The sequence below is a fragment of the Mauremys reevesii genome, linkage group 2, assembly GCF_016161935.1.
Source record: "Mauremys reevesii isolate NIE-2019 linkage group 2, ASM1616193v1, whole genome shotgun sequence".
NCBI lineage: Eukaryota > Metazoa > Chordata > Testudines > Geoemydidae > Mauremys > Mauremys reevesii.
Genome location: NC_052624.1, coordinates 102355252 through 102378649, shown reverse-complemented (window position 1 = coordinate 102378649; position 23398 = coordinate 102355252). Strand labels below are relative to the sequence as shown.

At 41.5% G+C, this 23398-nt stretch overlaps 1 protein-coding gene across 1 annotated transcript in view; it reads right to left on the bottom strand.

Moving 5' to 3' along the window:
- ABCA13 (ATP binding cassette subfamily A member 13) overlaps positions 1–23398 on the bottom strand; it is a 285211-nt gene that overhangs the window by 16369 nt on the left and 245444 nt on the right. The window contains exons 56-59 of the mRNA XM_039526065.1: positions 21558–21708; positions 10530–10664; positions 5979–6082; positions 2824–2916 (exon numbers count right to left, since the gene is read on the bottom strand). Coding sequence (XP_039381999.1) covers positions 2824–2916; positions 5979–6082; positions 10530–10664; positions 21558–21708 — 483 coding nt within the window. The remainder of the gene's footprint in view (positions 1–2823; positions 2917–5978; positions 6083–10529; positions 10665–21557; positions 21709–23398) is intronic.

The window sequence follows — 23398 nt, the reverse complement described above, 5'->3', positions numbered from 1 at the left end:
GAAGCGTTTCTTCACAATGCACAGTTGACCTGTGGAACTCATTGCCAGGATGTGTTGTGAAGGCCAAAAGTATAACTAGGTTCAAAAAAAGATTAGATAAATTCATGGAGGATAAGTCCATCACAGGATATTAGCCAAGATAGTCAGGGACGCAACCCCATGTTCTAGGTGTCCCTAAGCCTCTGGTTGTCAGAAGCTGGGACTCGATGACAGGGGATGGATCACTCAGTATGTTGACCTGTTCTGTTCATTCCCTCTGAAGCATCTGGCACTGTCCACTGTCAAAAGACAGGATACTGGGCTGAATGGACCATGGGTCTGACCCACTATGGCCATTTTTATGTTCTAACATACAATTAATATGGTTTACATGAATTTCCTTTCAGCAGAATTCTCGCTTTAAAATAAACTATAAATAAAAAAGGGTCACCTGTGTAACCACCTGTGTAACCACACAAAAATCATTCTTAATTTACAATTTATGTGGTTTACATGCATTTCCTTTCAGCATAATCAATCACCAAGCAAATCAGTTAATATTATGACTAAGCACAATACACCCTCTACCACTCAAATAGAATGGGATTCCTCACCTCTGCTACAAACACATTTTCACTTCCAGGATACAACCACACACAATGCACTTATCAAATTCCTCAAAGTCTCACTCAAGCATACAATCTTTACTCCAGTCTCAGTGTGATAACAACAGCAGCCTTTTCAAGTCAAGGCATAATCTATCAATAGCATATATTAATCATGCGGAAGTCAGAGTTAAGGTTGTGCATTTCAGTTGGAAGTGGAAGGGGAATTTTGTTATAGACAGGAGAAAGTCTGCAATTGCGTTTGGGCTGTAGAACAGGTTAAATCAAGTTCATCTAGATGTTAATATTGCCTTAAGTGAGTGCACTAAGTTTTACTAAATTTCTTCACTTGAGTCACCTAAACTGAAAATTAATTGTGTGTGTGTGTGTGCGTGCGCGTGTGTAAGAGGTGGGGTTATTTTTTTTTCTTTTTGTTTCTGTTTGTACAAAGTGTTACAGTGCTGGTGGATACTGTGTTGACAAGGTATAAAAGAAACAGGGACACTAAAGGGTGCTGAGTAAGTGGGCGTGGGGATGTGGGTAGGCTTCAAGGCAGCAGGAATTTGTGAGTGAAGCAGGCAGTAGGTAGCATGGGTGGTTAGTAAGGGTAGTAGATTGAGGAGGGAAGTAGTGTTTGGCAGCTGGGCATTTAGGATGCCAGGAAAACAGGAGGTGCTGAATATAAGTTGCATTGCATTTTGAGTTGTAAGGTTTCAGTGAGATTAGTAAGGCTGAAAATAAGGCTGAAAGGGGCAGAGGAGGAGGCGGGAATAATGAATGAACTATAAGAGAAGCTGGGGGGGGAAGGAGGGTTCCAGAAGTTGGAACCCCCCCACACACACACAAAAAGGGAGTAGAAAAATCAATAGATCTCTGGATCAATAGATCTGTGGTAAATTTTGGAGAATAAATTCAATCACTGAACTGTGAACTAAAGAGATTTTAATCTTCTTTATGTGAAAATCTCAGTGCAGCTTTAACTACGGGCTCACTACAGATGCCTCAATGATATTGATAACCAGGACACATATCACAAAATCCCACATGCATGCCATTAAGAGTCAATTATTGAAAGAAATGACGTGGCAAATAGAAGGAATGCAAATCTGCTGATAATGTAAAATATGCCCGGTGTGCTGTTTTTCCACTTAAAAATAATTAATTTTACAAGAATAATGACTATGAATTTGTGTCAGACACTCTCTCTTTTGAGAATATGTTCTGCTGGAATCCTTCTTTTGGAGAAATGGAAAGCAGCTGTTGATTTGTGAGTGTCCTGAAATCATTAGGATTGGGAGGAACTTCCGGTGTGTCACCTAGTTTATTCCCCTGCCTAGTTCTCATTCCCCCCAATTACCCGTATGAAGCATAACTATTTTAGACTTAGATATCTCCAGGGATTGTGATCCCAAAAATTCCCTTTAGAGCTTGTTGTTATTATTAAATGTGCTTACAGTTATCATGACAGATGCTCAGCTGGTGTAAATTAGCATAGCCTCACTGATTCCAATGGAGTTATGTTGATTTACTCCAGATGAGAAACTGCCCCATAAAATTTATTCGAACATTTAATCTAAGTTTTAAAAGCTGAAGTTTAACCCACTGCTTCTTGCCCTATTTTCCTGTTGGTAATGTGCACCTGTCCTCTTTATAACATACCCACTTACATAGATTATGTTTGACTTCAGAGCACAGACAAAGCAGAATTGAGAGTGCTCAGTCCATGAAAAGGAAAGAGAGGAACGTTATTATTTATAAATATAGAGTCTGATTCTGAGGACATACAATTACCACTGAAGTCAGCTCAAGAAGGTATTAGGCAAGAAGGATAGCTAATTTGAGCGGCGAGAAACCATTTCTTTAGTGGCTACTGTTCTGGTACATGCTTATTTCTATGAGCAGAGAGCTATGTGATGAACATAAGGCTTTTTTTATGAATCCAGCAAAATGTCAAATTGCACACAATCCATTTCTCAGGTTGGGTGCAGTAGGAACTTGATTTAGATACAGTTTTTTGTCTTTCAAATACCAGTGCAGATTATAGAGTATTTCAGCAATGTCATACATCCATTTAGTTTGCTTAAACATCTTGAATGCTTCTCTTTTAACTTCAGTAATGGCAGGTATGGGGAAATTGTCTGCAGTTTTAAGTATTTATATCCTATTGGCACTATTAAAATGTCTAGCTAAATCTCTGCCTGAATTTAGCAGCAGTAGGTTAGATGTCAACACATAATACCTGTTTTTAATATGCTGGGGAGAACCAAGACACTTGAAACTGCCATCGACCATAATAGCAAGCCGAGTGCAGAGGGCTTCACACTCTTCCATGCTAGAGGAAAAATGGTGAAAAGAACAATAATTAGGAAAGATTAAAGTTATTTATGACAAACTTTAATTAAAATTTGAAGAAGTCTGGATGGCAGAGAAGATGGGATACAGAACCTTTCACTTCTAGGTCAATGGTTCAAATGCATCACTAATCAGTAGAGACCAAAAGTTATTACCATATGACAGCTGGTGGAGTCCCATAAAAATGAATTCATGTTTTCAGTCTGTTTCTAAGTGGATAATTTTGGCCATGTTACAAAAGACATACTACTACAGGCACTAATTAACTACCTTATTTGCACTCTCAGCAGAGATGCTAAGGACTGGGCTATCAGCTCAACGTTCTCTAACATGCGTAGAGGAGGTCACTCCAAATTAGGGTTGGAATGTTTGGCAGGGAAGCGTGGTAAAACGACACTGCTTCTTTTGAATCGTACTAGTCCTTCTGAAGTGAACTACTATTTAATATTATTATGGGTGACAGAGTAGAGACCACAAAATGACCCAAACAGAAATGTATTTAGGATATAGCACCAAAGTTCTAAAAGATGCACCATGCTGTATTTTAATGCTTCAAATAATAATGAATTACCGGGACTTACAAATATTAGAACAAATGCATGACCCTCATATGGAATTGAATAATTCTTGCAGAGCATAGAGAAATTAAGTAAGCCGTGGCAACAGTAATAAATTTCACATAATAGCTCACTACAATGGTACATTTCCAAAAACCAACATCCAATGGGGATATGTGACAGAGTCTGGTTTTCAGTGGAGCCTCAACCGATATTCCATTTGTGCCGGCATAATTCTGCACTTGGGAATAAAGGTGGCTGCAATTCACCATGGACACGCAGACTCATGAGTGGGATGCCTGGTAACGTGTGTGCGCGCACAGGTAGTTCGATGTACCTGCAGTTCACTGTGGCCCTGACTTCACATAGCCATGTAGGGGAGGGGAGGAAGAACTCAGTCCCTACCCTTGTTTGGCTCACATATGGGCAGACCAGAATTACAGCCATTGCACTTGGGAAAGCACTGTTGAGGTACTCCTGTGAGAGCAGCTCATTCAAAAGGGGGCACTGAGTCAGGGACAGATAGGGGTTAGGTAGACCATAGCGCTGCCCCTGTTACATGTGGGAAGTATGTTAAAGGTGGTTTGCAGATAGCTCACCCCACAGCACAAATGGATAGCTAGCTCCAAGAGGCATTCTCTTTGCAGTACAATGCCTCCCAATGCTACCTTTGGGGCGATGCCAACTGACACTGCCCTCAGACGGGATAGTGGTTAAATACCACAATCCAGTCCTACGGGAACCATTAATACAACCTCCAAGAACAGAGGTACTCTCCAAAATTTAAGCCCATTAACTTCAGAGACTAAATTTTAAGAGGGTCCCTTAAAAAGGACCCATATATTTTATATGTATACTTGTTGATGCACAAAAAAAATGCATTTACAAACACAAATGCATTTCCCATTTAAGAGGTTATTTGAAAATCTGGCCTGCAATATCAAATCTTGCCCATATGCAACCAGTCACAGCAATGTGCTATTAATTAGAATTGAAATCCATGTACACTACCATTGTTAATTTTTACTACTCTATCTTAAAAAAAACATTCATTCATGGAGCTGAATGAATGATTATCAATAATTTATTTGAGGAGCTTATTTTCTTTTCCTGCTCACGACATATCTTTGAGCTGATCACTATTATCCTCAGTTTATTTGTTGTTTGAAAATGATGGCTTTACTCTGTGGTTTGAAAATCTAGCTGTGCTGTTTACCGGTGACTATTTACTTAAAATCACATGTTTTTGTTCCCTAGCTGGATGAACAGTAGCAATTTGGATACAAACATTCACGTATCTGAATTTAAGGATTCGGTTTCCATGAATACCAAAACAACTTTTAAATTCATTTTTCTGTGAGCCTCAAACATTGAACATTCACAGAGAGAAAATGCCTTGAATACATCTGAAGCAACTTTCATTTAAAATATCTAACAAATCTTCTGTTGTGGCATTTTATTGATTCATTTACTAATTCAGGATTTAATTTGATCAAAACATTAATTCAGTGTTTTGATTAATTAGTTCTACCCCTTCTAGGCATTCTTTCATAATTACATAGATAGAGATTTCTATCAGCGAATCAGATTGCTCCCTCACTTTAAGCCATTTATATATAATTATACTTACTATGTAGTGTGCCCTGCAGGGAACATGCAATTTATTCAAGTTACCATAGATGCTACAAAACAGTTTCAATGTCTCCTCCATTAAACTGACAAAATAGAGAGCATATTAGGGAGGATTCATGAGACATTTAGAGCCATGTTAGGGATCGTGAAGAACCACTGCATCCCAGGAGGGTACAGTCATTTCCAGTGCCGGAAGTGCAGATAGGTGGTGTAGGATAGACAGGGTTTAAGTTTTCATATAGTATTTCCAGAAGCCCTGAGGTCTGGGGCTTCAGCACTACGGGGGCGCCCAGGGCTCCGGCCCTGTACATTTGAAAATATTTACCCGCACTCTACTCTGGACAGCTGTGGTTGAATTTAAAACCTGAGACTGGAACATCCTTTAAGTTGGGGCAGCGTGCTTCCCCGCTCTGATGCCAACCACCATCTCTGGTCAGTCCAGAGAAGGGAAATGGCCATGAACCTCTCCTCCTTTTCCCCTTTGGTGATGGGTAGTTCCTTGGGGGATGGTGCTGGGAGAGGCTTAAAAGGAATAGCCCTAGTACCTCAGGGAACACAGGGATTGTAGTAGCGGTTGATCCTTGAATGGGGAGAGCAAGGCAAGTGGAAAGGTCATTATCTCCTCCCTCTCTCAGAATACCCATCAAACCATAATGTAGTCCTTAACACCCAAATTTAGGCAAATTCAGATTTCATGGATGAGAAGGAACTGCCATAATATAGCAAGAGACCTTAGCACAGTTCATCCTGAACACAAATATCAACTTCTCTCTTTCAGCGGCGTGTGCCTCAGAACTCAATTAGAGCAAGTGATTAGACAAAGAGGATGTTAGCCAATGTGATAATATCACACCTGTGGGACGTGAGCACAGCAGCACAGCCATCCTGAACTTCCTTCGTGATGGCTTTCCAGAGGTACCGCTTGGAACAGGGATCCATTCCAGAACTGGGCTCATCCTACAGAAACAAATGCATCAGTTAACAATGGGAGTAGAGAAGGTAGAGAAAGAATTTGATGATGATGCAATTAGGGCCAGATGCTCCTCACATGGTCTATTTACATGCAGGGCAAGGAAGGTCTCTGACTTGGGATTAGCAAAGTTTCTCTGTTTTGTTGGGGGGGAGTGTGGTGGGGGTGCAGTGTTTGCTGCTCCTCCCTGCCTAGAACTTGTGGATCTGCCAGAGGCATGGGCTAACAAATTAGAGGTCCTGTATCTCCATGCTGTCTCCCCTGCACAATCACACATGGCTCCTCAGTGCTCTATGGGAGCACAGCTTCCCTCCCCCAGGTTCTCTATGCCATGCTTTCCTTCAAGTGGCATTCCTATCTGTGGTGGGGGGAACCACGTGACTACATACTGACGCAGGCAGCATTGCCTTGCTCCATAATATCCCTCAGGGTTTGAGGGAAGACAACGTCACCCCAGCCAGTCCGATTCATAGTCCCACACTTCCAAAAGCTGTGGAAACTAAATCTCCTGGAGCAGTCATGGAGGGCTTCTGTGGGATAGGAAGTGCAGCTGCAGAGATTGCACTTCCCCTTTCTGCATCCTCTGCAACTGATAAAATGGGTTTCGATACCTTTTGCTGATGGAAGTGGAAGATACCACTTGGCCCTTATTCTTTAAAACCCCTCCTCTCCACTTTTGTAGTGACAGAGAAGACAGCCCTTTCAATGGTTCCACTGAATGCAGGGTGTCATGAGGGTGGCACTGGCTATCAGTACCAATGGTGCGGGGCTGGTTTGTTTTCAGGAAGGAATTCTAGCTGAGTCTTGTAAGCAAGAAGCACACGAAGTTGGAGCATGCTGTTCTAACTCTGATTTTGGTGCTTAGTCACAAATGACACAGGGAGAGAGTGAGTCCATTTCAGTCTCTCTTATAGTTGCTTTGTCGGCTCTCCACAGGGCTGCCCAGATGGGGGGGGGGGGCAAGTGGGGCAATTTGCCCCAGGCCCTGCAGGGGCCCCCACAAGAATATAGTATTCTATAGTATTGCAACTTTTTTTTTATGGAAGGGGCCCCCAAAATTGCTTTTCCCCAGGCCCCCTGAATCCTCTGGGCGGCCCTGGCTCTCCAGGGCTGGCAGGAGTAAAAGGTAGTAAAAAACAAAACCAAATCCAAACAACTTATATTTTTATCACCTAAATAAGAAGAGATGACTCTAAACATTAACGAGGAGCAGATCTGTTGGGTAAATTGGTTCTATTTTTAACATTGTCACTTAAAAAAAAAAAACCACTTCACATAGTATTTACTTCTATTCCCTAATTATGGATCCTTCATAGATAAACCCCTCTATAAATCCTTTATAAGTAATCCTTCCCAAAGCACTTATAATATGTATAAACCTTTTAGAGCATTCCAGTTATTTAAAAGTGTGTTTTTTCCTCTCGACACTACATATGTGAGGATGCATCTTTCACAGCAAGAGGCAAATTGAAATGGCTGCCTGTGGTGACAGATTGTCCTAAAGAGATTACATAACAGTTGGAGTACCTTCTGAGAGTAGTGGAAGCGTTAACTTAAGAAGATAACCTTCCCCTTTTGCCAAGTCATCCAAGATCAGTTTGAGCTCAAAAAATATAAGTAAAACCTTCCAACACATAAGTGGATTAGTGCTATGAAATTAGAGGAAGCAAAATACCTCTGGTCTTATGAACATATGCAGATTCAGAGGCACAACTCGGTAAGTGCACTAATCTAGTTTAACCCATTCTGTACTCACTTTGGAGACAAACTCTTGGGACTGATGATTTATCCCTTTACTCTGGGGAGTATACTCCGACCAAGTGGCATTTCTGAAGGATTATAAGATTCATTTATTTAACTATTCCCGCCCCCCTCCCAGGCATAGAAAGGGGAATTGGAGGGAACTTTTGTTTCCTCTAGTGAAATGCTTATGCCATATGATGGGCTCAGTATAAGATAAGAAAAGAGAGAAGGTACCCATCTTTCTCTGGATATTTACTAAACCCTCCTGCTACATGTTACTTTTATCCTGGCTCATGAAGATGCTTTTGAAGAGCATAATTTTTGCCTAGGGGATCTATCAGATTCCACCAAATGGCAGATAGTTTAAAAAATATGGAATATTGAGTAGGAAATCTTGCTAATGGAAGGATTCTCCTCACTGTTCATCTGGAACCACTGATGGGTATTAAAATTCTGGGGAGCTTTGCAATTGGTCTTCCCAACCTATCTGGAGATTTTGTAGCTGTTGCTCCAGAGATCTGACCTCTGCTTGCAAGGCAGTCCTCGGCCCTTTCAGGGAATCCTCCAGATGCTGCTTTAGTTCCTTTGTGAAACTTCCAAGTCTTGTTTTAAATTCTTTTGTGAAGCCTCCAGTTCATGTTTCTGGTCTTGTTTTAAATCCCATTGGCCATTTTTAATTTCTGCAAGCACCTTCGTTATTTGTTCCAGCTTGGTTACACAGGAACACCAGCTCACAATCTCGTTCCTTGGCAACTGACACTAGTATTACCCCTTTTGATCTGATTGGCTTATCAAAGTTTGGGGTCCCCTCCTGTGGGTGTGTCAGTTGGGAGTAGACACTGGTGGTAGTCAGGTATTTCTTTGATGCAGTTTTGTTTATTTACAAAGAATGTACAAGTCCTATGTCTCAAACACAGAAGGAATCAGATAGAAGGAAACAGCTTCTTTTACTCACAGCACCAAGAGTGCTCTTTTCAGCCTGCAACCCTGGCCAAAATCCTCTTCCAATGCTTCTTCCAGGATCAGCCACTATTATTTCAGCTGCTCCCTTTCTCTCTGTGGACTGGTCTACACTGGAAACTTACATCAGCAAAGCTATGTCTCTCAGGGAGGTGAAAAATCTACACCGCTGAGAGATGGAGTTATGCTGACCTAACCCCCAGTGTAGACTGCGCTAGGTTGATGGAAGAATTATTCCATCAACCTAGCTACTGACTCTCAGGGAGGTGGATTAACTACAGCAATGGGAGAATTCTTCCCATTGGTGTAGGTAGTATCTATGCTGAAGTGCTACAGTGGCACAGCTGTGCCACTAAAGTGGTTTAAGTGCAGACATACCCTCCATTTATCTTGTCCCGTCTCAATTTCTTTGTGTCCTGCCTTCTCTCCCTTCCCTGCTCCTCACCACATTCCTACTCAAAACATAACTCAGCTAAAGCCGGTGGGTGGGCTCGCACACTCCTTTTGTCTTAGGTGGGTTTTTTGTTTACAGTAATACTAATTGAAGGGTGAGCTCACACATATCAAACTGAATCCTATTGAAAAGTTTTACCCAGCCTATAAGAGTACTAAAGAATGCATTTCCATGACTGACAACACATCTGGTACCATTGTCATTAAAATAAAATAATCCCTATTGCTCAAGATGCTATACGGAATCATTGTAGCTTTTGCCCCATTTGGTTGCTTGTGCTGTGGTCTCTCTCTCTGTCTCCACAACTCAAAGCCAGGTCACTATACAGACACCCCCCACACACACCTCCGGGGTATCTAATTCACTCTGACAAGCTGCCCGGTTGCCACGTCACACAGTCTTCTGTTCCACCTGTAGGTCCTGTGCCACTTTTCAGCGGCTGATAGGGGATCCAGCCCAGAGATTCTATGACTAACAATCCAGGTCTGTTCAGTCTCATTTGTTGTTTCCCTCGACTCCTTCCTACACAACCTCTCTTTCTACCACCAGAGCTTCCCCTGCTCTCTGTGGCTACTTCCTCCCCATCAGCCTCTTGTCAGATTCTCTAGGATCCCAGGTTTTACTGTCCCCCTGGACTTCCTCCTTGTCCTTGGCTCCATTTCCCTTTAGAGAGTGACTGCAGGTTCCTCCTCTGTAACTTCTCCTGCTCTCCCTTCCTGGGCTTTATAATCCTACCCCAGCTCTACCCCAAACTAGGCTTCATCCGCAAGTAGTGTTTGTCAATCCCCAACTTCTCTCCAAGTGCAGCATATAAGGTTAATTGGCCCCTTCTGGGTCATCTTAACCCTTTCAGGGCTTGTGTGAGATGAGCATCCCATTATAATCCTATTTTAATTTTTTTTTATGTTCTTACATTGTGCAGAAATATGGTCAGAAAATATACTATACTTTGTAATATATTGAACAGTAAATTCTATTTCTCTTGTTCTGGAATAAAAGAGATCTCTGTCTAAAAAATGCATACCTACACTGCAGCAGGAATGTAGCACTTGGAGCTAGGTTTCCTAGGCTGGCAATAGTACAACTGGGGAATGTTGGAGCAAAAATTAAAAGAAGTTTATTCCGGGAGTTGAATATGACATCTGCACTGCTTTTGTGTCACTTATTCCCTGGAGGTGATTTGGAATCTGCACCACGTTTTCACACGTCAGGTAGGAAAATAAAATAATGAAATATGTTAATGCTTCCAAAGCAATAATAATGTTCACTCTACTCACCAGTAAAAGTATTTGGGGTTTGCCAACTAAAGCCAAAGCTGTAGAAAGCTTCCTCTTTGTGCCACCGCTATATGTCTTCACCAGTTTGTCAATATGGGCATCAAGGTGCAATCGGCTAACAAGGTCCCCAGCTACCTGTAATTAAGAAATGGCAAGCTTGGTCAGACTAGTATAGTCAATAGAACAGTGGTTTTCAACCTTTTTTTAATTTGTGGACCACTAAAAATTGTGCATGGAGATAGACATAGTGTGTACCACTGGTTGAAAATCACTGTTCTGTGGCAACAACAACCTTTCACAGACCCCTTAGATGTAGTCTGAGGACCCCCAGGGTTCCATGGACTGAAAACCACTGTAATAGAGTCTGCACTAGTATGGAATATTTTTTTCTGGCTGAGCATATTAAAAACGAATACAAAGTATTTCCATTTTTCTCATCTGACACATGCTGTTACTTTTAAGTCCTGGAAGAAGGCTCCCTGGAATCTGTCAGGCAAAATGTTGAGAATAGAAGGCTGCTGCTAGGGGACTCCCAAGGATAAGACAGCCTCTTGTATAGAAAATTTGGCTTTGTCAACTCTTGTAACAGTCATTTGCATTCATTTTGCATTGTTGAGTCAATAATTTAAAATGCTCCTCATTCCAACTAGTTTCTGTAATATCTATCTGATCAAACACATTTCTCAAGTGCTATAGAATCTGAGAGAATGAAATAATAGGTCAGACACAGAAAGATGGGATCAGCAGAAAGGCAATCACATGAGTAATAGGTTCAGCTATTCTAAATGACTGAGTTAAACAAGACACAGGGCTAACTTGATAACATCTCCACTTGCAGGCTCTGAGCTGGTAAAGGAGAAGGGCAAGTGCGACAATCAGGGTCCCCAGAGAGAAAAGGGGGTCTGAACCCCAGAGAATAAGCACCTGAATTAAGTAGTTGTATACAATGTTATTGTGCATAAACTTACGTCAAGTATCAGAGGGGTAGCCGTGTTAGTCTGGTTCTGTAGAAGCAGCAAAGAATCCTGTGGCACCTTATAGACTAACGTCAAGTAAGGTCTTTTATGAAAGCTTATAATGTTCTGAACTTGATGGTCATTAGGAGATTTCTATGCAGGGGATGGCTATGAACATTTGCATGTGTATGTGTGTAGAACATTGTAATTGTACATCATCGCCTCATAACAGGAAGTGATGTAATTAGGTAGGCAGTGGCATCTCTCAGGCTAGCTGTTTACACAAAATCAACTTAAAGTACCCATCCATTGTCCAACCAGGAAGACACAATAGTGGAACATTGAAGTTAATGGAAAGGTGGGAGTTTCCTTCACTCTGAACAATGAGGAGTCATCATGGCAGGAGAAAGAAAGAAAAAAAAAACTTTTTAAACAGGTTTTGAGGTTTGGTATCCAGAAACTGAGGGCTAGCATCTATGCAGGATGCTGTCTGTGAAACAATGGATCCTGGCTATGACAGAGTGAAGTAATCAGGAAGGGAGCAGCACCTTTTCTAATACAAGCTACCTACTGTTTTTGCCCAGTTTCCCAGTATGCCCTCACATATAGCTGTTCACAGACAGCATTAAGACACCCAAAGTTACAAGGCAGTAGGTAACAGAACCACTTATCAGCCTGAGTGATCTCCAAAATGTTACAGCAAATTAGTCCCAAAACCTTTTGTTTAACTTGTTCACGTAAATGGTGGAGGGAGAGGGGAGGCAGATTAGGTTGGCCCTGCACAGGGGCACTAGTGGAAAGAGAAAAGAGTCAATCAGCCTCCTCAGACTTGGTGTTTCCTGCACAGGGGGCAGTCAGAATCCTATTTCTGCTCAACCAAACTTTAATGTAGCTGGTTTTCTAGATATGAAAATGAGCCACATCTTCTAGTGTATAGCAACAAGGGGAAGGTTGGAGAGCAGGTTACAGTCCATTAGTCTCCACCTATCACTGGCACTAGCTGAGATCATCTGCCAGAAAATCCAGAGCAGGATCGTTATGCACACTTCCTCTCCCTCTGCACCATCTGAGGTCAACAGCAAAAGTCATGGGAAATTGTAGGGTTAAAATTAGACAGAGCCCAGCCAGCTCAGTGAAGTCACAAAAAAATTATCAACACAGAGAAGTGAACATTTACAACCTATTACTGGTATATACATGATCATACCATTGGTAATAAGCTTATATAAACAAACTATCCTGATGCAAAATTTCCTGAGGAACAGTTGAGAACCTCAGTATACCATAGAAAACATTCTTAAGGTTACATCTAAAAACAAAACAAATAAATGAATGAAAATCTTACAATGGGATCTCAAACCGAAACCCCTCTTGAGTATGTGCAATGCTGCATGTGGAAGCACTTGTTGCACATACCATATTTCAGCACCGTCACCCGTGTACATAGGTGAAAGACTCCATCGCTTGCATGAACAGGTGATTGCTTTCTGTGCACGTCCATAAGAACATAAGAATGGCCCTACCGGGTCAGACCAAAGGCCCATCTAGCCCAGTATCTGTCTACCGACAGTGGCCAATACCAGGTGCCCCAGAGGCAGTGAACCTAACAGGCAATGATCAAGTGATCACTCTCCTGCCATCCATGTCCATCCTCTGACTAACTATCTGCAATATACACAAGTTAAAAAAAACAAAATGTAGCTGACAATCAGGAAACCAACATTTTGGCAATTTGGTGATGCAAAGTGCAAGTTTTCTTGCTGTTCACCAGGTGACCCACAAACTGTTTTGCTCCACTTCTGAGACAGATGCTACAAGAATTTGGCTTAGTAAAAAAACATGGGGTTGCTGAGTCTTCCTGCATGGCCCTTTCACTTCTTTGCCTCCTCTTCCCCACGTACAGTGGAACTGCAGCGATTCTGCTGTGTTTGGTGCAATCTCTGGCTTTGAAGAAGGCCAGAGGATTTGGCCCTAATATATTATAACCGAGCACTGGAGTTTTCCTTTCAAATAAAGAGTCTGGCTGTGCAAAGTACTAACCACAGTCAACTTCCATTGACACCCGGTGATGCTAAGAAGAAAAAGGGATATTAAGAGAATCCACCATGACCCTTGGTAAGTTGTTCCAATGTGATTAATTCCTCTCACTGTTAAAAAATTATGCCTTATTTCTAGTCTGAATTGGTCTAGCTTCACCTTCCAGCCATTGACTTGTGTTATACCTTTCTCTGAAGAGCCCATTATTAAATATTTGTTCCCCGTGTAAGTACTTAGACTCTGATCAAGTGACCCTCTTAACCTTCTCTTTGTTAAGCGAAATAGATTGAGCTCCTTATGGCTATCACTATTTGGCATGTTTTCTAATTCTTTAGTCATTCTCGTGGCTCTTCTCTTAACCCTCTGCAATTTATCAACACCCTTCTTGAACTGTGCATAACAGAACTTGACACAGTATTGCAGCAACAGTCAGACCAGTGCCAAATATAGAAGTAATGTCATTTTTGACACAGAGTGCCACTCCCCCTCCCTTTTTGCCCCCTTGATCCTTTCTAAATAGGTTATAACCATTGATTCAGGCCGGTTATTCCTATGCTACAGAAATTTTGCTGGCTTCTAAGTGTGGGGCTGTGGGTCATTTCATGGTACTCATTGTGCTGTTCCTTTAAATGCATAAAGCTTCCCAGCTAGCTTTTGCAGTTGATTACAGCATGTACACAAGCTGGCCTAAGGTCTAGTATATTCAGAGGTGAAAGTAAGCCGGTCTGGTCCAGTATGGCATACTGGCAAGAGCTGGTACCCTGTACCGGACTGGACTGGCTTCACCAGAGGCGATTTAAAAGGCCTGGGGTTCCCCACCGTGGCAGAAGCACTGGGCCCTTTAAATCCCCTCCTGAGCCCGACTGCTGGAGCCCTGGGAGCCGGGCTCCAATGGGGATTTAAATGGCCCGGGTTCCTCGCAGCAGCCGGAGTCCTGGGCCCCTTAAATCACCACTGGAGCCCTGCCACCTCTACCCCAGCCCGAGCCTGAACCCTGCTGCCCCGGGGTAGTGGCGGCAGGACTCCCGCAGTGATTTAAAGGGCCCGGAGCTCCGTGGCGGCCAGAGCCCCGGGCCCTTTAATTCGCCCCTGAGCCCTGGGGCTCCCAGCCACCTGTGCAGTTGGTAGCTCTGGGGTGATTTAAAGGCCCTGGGGCTCCCAGCCACAGCCCCAGGGCCTTTTAATCTTGAAAGGCCTCCCCTCTTCCGGTTGAGGCCACACCCATTCAGGACTCCAGCGTACTGGTAAGTCCTTTAAGTTACTTTCACCCCGAGTATATTGTCTGCACAGTGGAAGTGTAATAGTGCAGCCCTGGGGACTGATTCACATAGGTGCATAGGCAGAAGTGTTATAAAACTTTCTCACTCCCTAGTGCCGTCTTGAGTGCTATGAAGAGAGTTTGCTTTGCTAGGTGCTCTTAGAAAGAGGCTCCCTATATTCTGGTATCTCCCTCAAACCTTATCCACTAAAGCAGCACAGTAGAATTTAGCTCATCAAATATAACATGATACATTTTATTCTATCATGCTCTTCAGCAGATGCCCCCTCCTGCTATCTCTTTTTCATTAACATATCTATAGAGAGAGACTACATTTGCAGTAATAGTCCCAAACTCATTAATATAATCTAAATAGTAATGAAGATTCCATCTAAATTAGATATATTGTAAAGTAGCCAATACATCTCCATTAGAACTTCATTTAGCTGCATACCTAATGGTGTACTGTTGTTTGGATGGTGTCACACCATAAAGTATATATGAAAATACCTCTCATCTTGACTAAACCCAAATGTGAGACATGATGTCTCTCTCACACACACACACACAGACACACACACACACACACTATTCATGCAGAAAACTGAAAATGCTGTGGGATTCCTTCATTTAGCATTAATGACACTTTCTGTCCTCAGTTTCATGAGTCTTTATTTCTGATATAAATAATTTTTCACAGTTGAAAGTGATGTGACTCCTTACTTTGTGCGGGATATAGGTGACTCAGACTGAAATAAGGGATATATGAGAGATTTGTACACTAATATATACATTCTGACTTCATCCAAACCACACAGTTGGTGTTTTTCACCTGAGCACCTCCCCAATGCACACTTTAAACTCTTCCTCTCTCTCCCAGAACCAGGAAACTAAAACAACTCTTCACATTCATAGATAGACAGCCCTATCACTAGTCTCCAATGTTCCTTAGGAAAACTGGAAAATGTGTTACCTTGATAATTCTAACTCAAGTAAAGAGCTCTCCTCTTCCTAAATTAGAGTCCAATCCAACTCCCACTGACTTATAAAATCTAAGGCCTAGATGCTGTGAACTCCAGCCCGTACATTTAACATTACACACAAATAATCCCACTGAAGCCAGTGGGACTAGTCAAGTGTGTGACGTTAAGCACCTCTGTAAACTTGTGTAGGATTGGAAATTAAGGCAGGGACCATGTTTGTATCTATCAATAAAGCACTGCAAAAATAACATGCAGAATTGATTCAAATTATTAAACCAGAGACTTTTTCAAAGTCAGTAACAGCACTCGGGTACATTATATATATATATATATATATATATATATATATATATATATATATATATATATATATATATATATATATATACTGGGACTCTCTTGGTACTTTCTTCAGGTTTACCTCCGAACTAGGGAATTTTTAGTATTGGATATTTATCCATCCTATTAACTTTGAAAGATATAATTTGTTAATTTTGGATCAGTCACTTCTGAATAGGACTGATGAATAGAATGCCCAACTCATCATCCTTACAGTACACACACACACACACACAGTGAGCCCGATCCAACTTTCACTGAAGTCTATGGAAAGACTCTATTTGAATTTCATAAGAGTTGGACTGCATGCATATAAATTATTCATGTGAATAATTACAGAACTAGTGAAAATTTCAAACTTAGAATGAGTTTTAATACCCTATAATTAAAAAAAAAACATTTTGCCCAATTTTCTACAAATTGTCCCCCAAAATTATGTATTACCCTTCAGAGTAAATTTAGCAATTTTAGGAAAACTCATATTATTAGCTGAAGTTATAGGCGTTTATTGCACTTGCAGCTCTGATCCTGAAAAGATCTGCACACAAGCAAACCTGCAAAGCTCAGTTGACTATAGGACTAAATTCTGCTCAGATTCTGGTTAAGTCACCAAAGTATCAGAGTGCAGAATAGCACACAGCCTTCATAGAGTACAAGTCAGTAGAGTTCCATGAGGAAGCAAAAATCCACCTGGGGACTTATTGAAGTACTGGGGACTTATTGAAGGAGGAACCCTGCCAATGCTCCCTCAAGCCGTCTGTTGGCTTTTGAAGTTCTGATAAAAAATCAGAGAAGCTTGGTTTGAAGAATCTCCAACCAGAAATAGTAATTTTAATATTGATAGGCCAAGCCTTGAAACATTACAGTTGTTATGATTTTAATTAGTTTGGTAGGTGGGACAGATACTGATGTTGGAACTTGTACTCCTTGAATAAATGTGTTCCAAATTCTACTCTCATCTACTATGGTGATTTCATTGGATTTGTACTAGTGTAACTGACAGCAGAATATAGCCCTAACCATTTCCACTGAGATTTGAATTAAGCAATGTATTGTGGTATGAGACAAATATAATAAAAATATATTTTTTAAAAAACTATGCCAATCCAGTGTGATAACTAGTTGACATCCCAATAGCCATGTATTATTTAAGCTCAACTCTAATTCTATTTAGTTTTACACATAGGCATAGTTTGACTTCTATATTTGGGGGGCAGCTCTAGCCAGGCCAATGGGGCTGTGCACGGGGGGCAAATTCCATGCCTGCCAGAGGTCTTACAGGGCTGAGCCCACTGTGGGATCACCAGGCACCTGCCCCGTCTTCGTTAGGGTCTCGCACAGGTACCCAGGGGGAATTTAACCAGGACCACGGGGTGGCTAATGTGCAGGAACCCCACACCCAGGGAGGGGCTGCTAGAGGGGTGTGTGTATGTACTGGGAGGGAGTATGGGGTGTGTGTGTGCTGGAGGACCTGCTGCCTCACATTCAAGGTGTGGCACAGTGTTGCACTTCCTGTCATGGTGGCAGGATGGCTGTTGCAAGCCCAGGATGCAGTGCCAGCCCTGTCAGTCAGCTGCTTCCTGCATTCCTCTCCCCCTTTCCAGAGTGAGGGGGCCGTCTGGCCTTGTCACCCCTCCTGGCTGGGTTCTGAGGTCCCACAGTAGCGCAGGCAGCCCAGCACTTACTGCTCCACTTACCTAGCGGGCTAGGCTGAGCGGGATTCAGCAGCTGCGGGTGCAGGAGAGGGCCAGATCGGGGCACGGAGATGGCTCTTTCTGAACTGTAATGTTTGCTCCTTAAAGGAAAAATCCCAGACATTGCCTCTTATTTTAAAAGTTTGCCTGGATGGAGAGTGGACTATCAAAAATGAGGCAATGTCCAGGAAAACCTGAACGTATGGTAACCCTAGCTTGGGGAGAGGGGGAAAGCGATGCCCCCCTGCACCCACTTCAAACTCCACCCAGGGCTTTACAACATCATGATTTAAAAGAAACTTCTAGGGCTGCTTTAAAAAACAGATTAAAACTTCTTATAATATACAATTTCACACCGATAACAAATGACCCATTTTCTCATCCTTTCCCATTCAGTTAATTACTGTTTTGGAACATTAAGTGCACTCAACTTTATGTCAGGCATTTAATTCCTGCTGCTGACAAATCTGTCTAGTGAAGGATCAGATCCTTGAAGTTATTGCTTTAATAGATTATATTTACTTATGCAGCAGTGCATACCGTAAGTCACCTGCTCGCTTGCCAACTCACTGTAAAACAAATTGAACTCAGATTGCTTTCCACCTTTGAATCAAACAACTGTGTTCCCTAGTGCATGCACTTTCTTGTTTTGTTAACACAAACACTTTAACAGTAAGCACTCAGAGAGCTTGGCCTGGAGCACAGCATAATGTGTGGGAGTGAGACAACAACAACAACAATTTACATTTCCATATGAACTGCTATCCTCAAGGATTCACAAGCATTACATCTTACAAATTTAAGCTCAAAGACAGCTTTACACAGGGATCATTTCATTCACCACTGAAATTCAGCCATTTCTGAGGTGCAGTACAGCAGCTGTACTGCAATGCTGCCCAAGAGTCTAGTTGCATCCGAAGAAGTGGTTATTCACCCACGAAAGCTCATGCTGCAAAACGTCTGTTAGTCTATAAGGTGCCACAGGATTCTTTGCTGCTAGGACAGAAAGTGAACTCTGGCATAACATACCTAGGTCAGATTCACACAAAACCATTTTTTTTCCTAACAAGATTTAGAGTTAGTTTGAGTTTTGGGGGAAGGTTGAAGGTCAGTTATTATATATTATTTACAATAGCACCTAGGCAGGCCACTCATCTGGTATGAAACTGGACTGTCCTGCTTTTCTAAGGTTTGATACCCAGACAAAACTGGATATGCCTTTTTTAGGCAACTAGGACCAGATTTGCAAAGGTATTTAAGTCCCTTTTGAAAATGGGACCTAGTCACTTATGAAAATGTGCAGCTCTTTTAAAAAAAAAAAAATATATATATATATATATATATATATATATATATATATATATATATATATATATATATATATATATATATAATGCCCCTATATAAATAATTATATAGGGGCATTTGACTCCAGTTAAGAATCATCATATTTTTGCTGCGAGGGAGGTGCTCTGTTGGAAGGGTTACAAGAAAAAGGGAACACACTCGCACATGTGGTAGATGTGTCCAGGAATTAGAAAATTTCAGGAAGAAAGGATTAAAGATGCCTTATGACAAAATGCTCCTCCTTAGAGATCCCCTGACCTGCTTACTTAATGCTCCAGTCAAGGATCTACTTTTGAACAGAACACCACATTCATTTCTTTTTTATTGTTAACTAGACTTTGGATTGCACGGTATTAGAAAAATGACTCCTCCTCCTATGGAATTGTGGTATAGTAAAATATGAACTTTCCTTGTAATGGAAAAGCTTTCACACCAAGTATATACACAGGAAAAGTGCCAAAAAGTGGATCAGTGTAGAGAAATTTGGTCACTTTTTTTGTATACTAAGATAAGGAAGAGTCTTTAGGTCTTTGAATATTAAGCTGATCCTGAATAAGTAATAAACAATGTAGTATGTCAATGTGCTGTTATAATTTTGCCTTAATTTAAAAAAAGTTGTGCTTTTTTTAAATCACCATGTGGCTTTAGGAGCCATGACCCTAGGCACAGGTCTATAGTGCCTATGCTTTGAACTGGACCTGAACCAAAGGTGCCCCTCATGGCAAATTTATTACAAGGGGTCATCTAACACAGTTGCTACTCTCCCAGCAATGCTGAGGCAGCTATCCTCCTTCATTAGCTCATTCATGCTCCTGCTATCTCTAATTTTCCCATCTGCCCTGTTATGCGCTGGACTAATTCCAGCACTGGGATGGAATATGTTTATTCTGCACACATTGCACTCGATATAGGAGTCAGTCAGCTTGCTTAGAGCAATGTTGTGGGCATATCATGTACATTTTCCACATCAGGGCACTTCTCCTTAAAACTCCCTGCCTGCAATACTGAGGAGCCTACAGGTATGATTTCAAAAGGTATCTAAGTGAATTAGGAGCACAATTTCTACTAACTTTCAATGGAACTTGTGCTCTTCAGTCACTTAGGTACTTTTGAAAATTCCACTCCACAGCTACTGTTGTCAACATTTGTGCCTCAGTCTATTATATAAGTTGTACCATATGGGCGAGTACATTACAAGGATGTATTGTCGTCTGTTCTGCTGGACAGAACAGAAAAGGTTAAGACCCATGCTTCAGAGCATTTTAAGACTTTGCTGCCTAATTAAATAATCAAGCTTTGATTTCTGCTTTAAGTTACATTTATGACCAAAACATATTTGATGACTTATGTGAGACTTATGAATATTTAACAGCATTCTCTTAAATGAATGTACAGCTCTAAGAGACATGCCAGAAACTGTTCTCATCCATGTCTCTATTAAATGCTACAATAATAGACGGATAATACTGTTGTGCTAAAAGCTGATCATAAGAGGGGAACTGTCAGTGGATAGAGATGACAGGTAATTTTCGCCAAGAGGCTTAATGCAATAACAATTATCTCTTAATATATTTCCCTTAGACCAAGGGGAACAAATCTTTATGTTTGCAGTACTCTGGCCATCTTTAATCCAAAACTAATGAGGTGGGTTGACAACACTGAACAGCTAAGGAAAAGATTGGATGCTAAATTCTAAGTAGTTATCGTAAATGGTGCTTGGCACTGTTTACATGGGGATGCCTTGTTAAGACAGCAAGCGGCATTCTCAGGTCCAGCCAAGCTCTGCTATGCACAGGGCCCAAGTGAAGGGGCAAATGTAGTTGCTGCTAACTTTACCGCCCAACTTCAATCCTGGAGCTACATGAGGGGTTTGCTGTGGCCTCGGGTCAGGTTAGACTAACTCCAGAGCTGCCCTAACTTGTGCCCAGCTGCAATGTCTCCCCAAAGGCCTTCCTTGGAGTTGAGACTCAGCCAGTGCAGTCGTACTCTGAACACACTCCGTTCCCCCAACAGGCCTCCTATGCTGGGTGGGGGCTGCAAATGAGTCTTTGAAGTTATTTTGCTAAGAAGCCATAATGGTGAAGTGAAAAGTGAAGATGCTACGTATGCAGACTTTTAATTTTAATTCTTTTATGGTTTGTGGGCCAGGCATTGCTCTCACAATTCCAATAGCTTCAGGGAAGTTACTCTTGATGTATACTGCGATGAGAGGAAAATCATGCTACTTTTAAAACTTCTAAGAAATCAATATATTTTGGGGCGGGCAGAGAAGATTCCTTATGACCAAAACTGTTGAAGACAAATGTCTGATTTAAAAGGTATGTTTTCCAGTGCAAGAAAATGAAACTGATGTGAACTCTATGGCCTAATCTTGCTCCATCTATTCTTTGCAAAGCTAACTCATGGATAATTACCTTATGGATACATTGTTTTGGAACCCCATGCAGGCTGCAGTAATAATAAAGATGCTCCCAACCAGTTAGAAGTTCATCCAGGGCATCTTGCTGTGGGCAGTAGCCAATCAGAATCCCTTCAGAGCTAGCAGACAATATATCCATTTCAGACCTATTTAAAAGAAAAGCAAAAGATTTAAACACTTGAGTGTGATATTCCTTAGTACTTTAGCCCTGGTGTTACCGTTTTACAAGCCTTGATCCGTACAAGTATATTCACCTTAGAATTCTAAGAAGAGGGATGGGAATAGAATAGGCCCAGCACCCATCTCTCTCTTCTCATTACTTTCCCTGAGATGAGCCCAGCAGCTGGCTGTGCTCTTTCTCCTTCCATTTCTTTTCCCTCTCTAATCCCACAGTCCCGTCAGAAGAGGGGCCTCCGGTTCCAGTGAGCTTCCCCATTCTGCAGCTGGTTTAGCTCCCCAGCTAGCAGCTCCAGTTGGAGACAGAGCTATTTCTGGGCTCCATACTATAAAGTATGCACCTGGCTGGCCTAGTACTGTCACTTGGAGACACCCATGCTCTACTGCTTCTCCACATGAGGTAGGAAGCAAGCGTCCTGTGCAGGCCTTGGGAAAAGCAGGGGAGAGATGTGGTATGCAGGGGAGAGGTGTGCCTTTCCCCCTCCACCTCATTAAACAATCCTCATGAAACTCTTCTTTAATACAGAAGAATGACCAGACCTGAAGATGTAGAACACTTCAAGAACAGCCAGTTTCATAAGGAGTAAGGCTAGTTATGTGCCTTGTCTCAAGCACAGCAGAGTGTGCCTATACTGACTGATAATAAGCAGATTCCTCAGTAATTTACAGAGAGAGGTATGGGTGTGTGTGTGTGTGTGAAGAAACAAAAACAGAAATATTAAATGCCTAATAGTTTAAATGATGATATCCAGATAAAAATCACACTTGTCACTTATAAATTATCACCCTCATTTCAGAGTCTTTGGCTTCAGCTTTGTAGCTGTACAACATTACTAGAAACTGCATTCATTGCTGAGAAGCAGGCTTGATTGCAACGGTGTCTCATTACCCATAATGATGCTAAATGTACCCTTATTTATTCCAATACCTAATCCAACATTTGGTGGTGCTGATTTAAATTTACAGAAAATGATTCAGACAACCAGTGCAACTATAGACCTGTCAAAAATCAAGATGCTTTTTTGTAAAGTCTGATGAGCTCGGGGGGTGGTGGGGAGAAGAAGGGGGAGATGGTAATAATAAAAAAAAGGCTTTGGGTTACAATAGGATATTCTTTTTATTTTCCCATAGTGCTTCTGTGTTGCTATGAATATGATTAATAAGGTTGAATACACAGATAATCATTTGGAAATGGAAAAGCAAATGTTCTATGTAGATGGGCTACACATTCCAAAATTGTATGTATGTAGCTTAAGTATGTATCTGCTAATCCTTTACAAAGCTCTCTTGTCTGGGGAGACATTAGTATAAACTGTGTATTTTACATGCTGAACCACAGTATCAAAGTATTTTAAATGCTCTCAAAAGTTAATTTATCATCATATGATGCACCTTGCTGGGGACTCGTTGGAATGGACTTCTTGCTCTTAATATAAAAGATATAGAATTTTAAAACCTATGTGAGTTTGCATTGAACCAAGAAGTGCATGTGGGGAGCTCTGGTAAACTCTAAAATGTGACACCACAGTTCAAGGGTTGCTCTTTCAAAATATATATAAACATTACAGAATTTCTCCCAGCACTATTTCAAGCATATCTAAATCAAATTAAATGTTTTTTTAAAGCCATCTGCACCTTAGGGCATGGATTTACTAATGT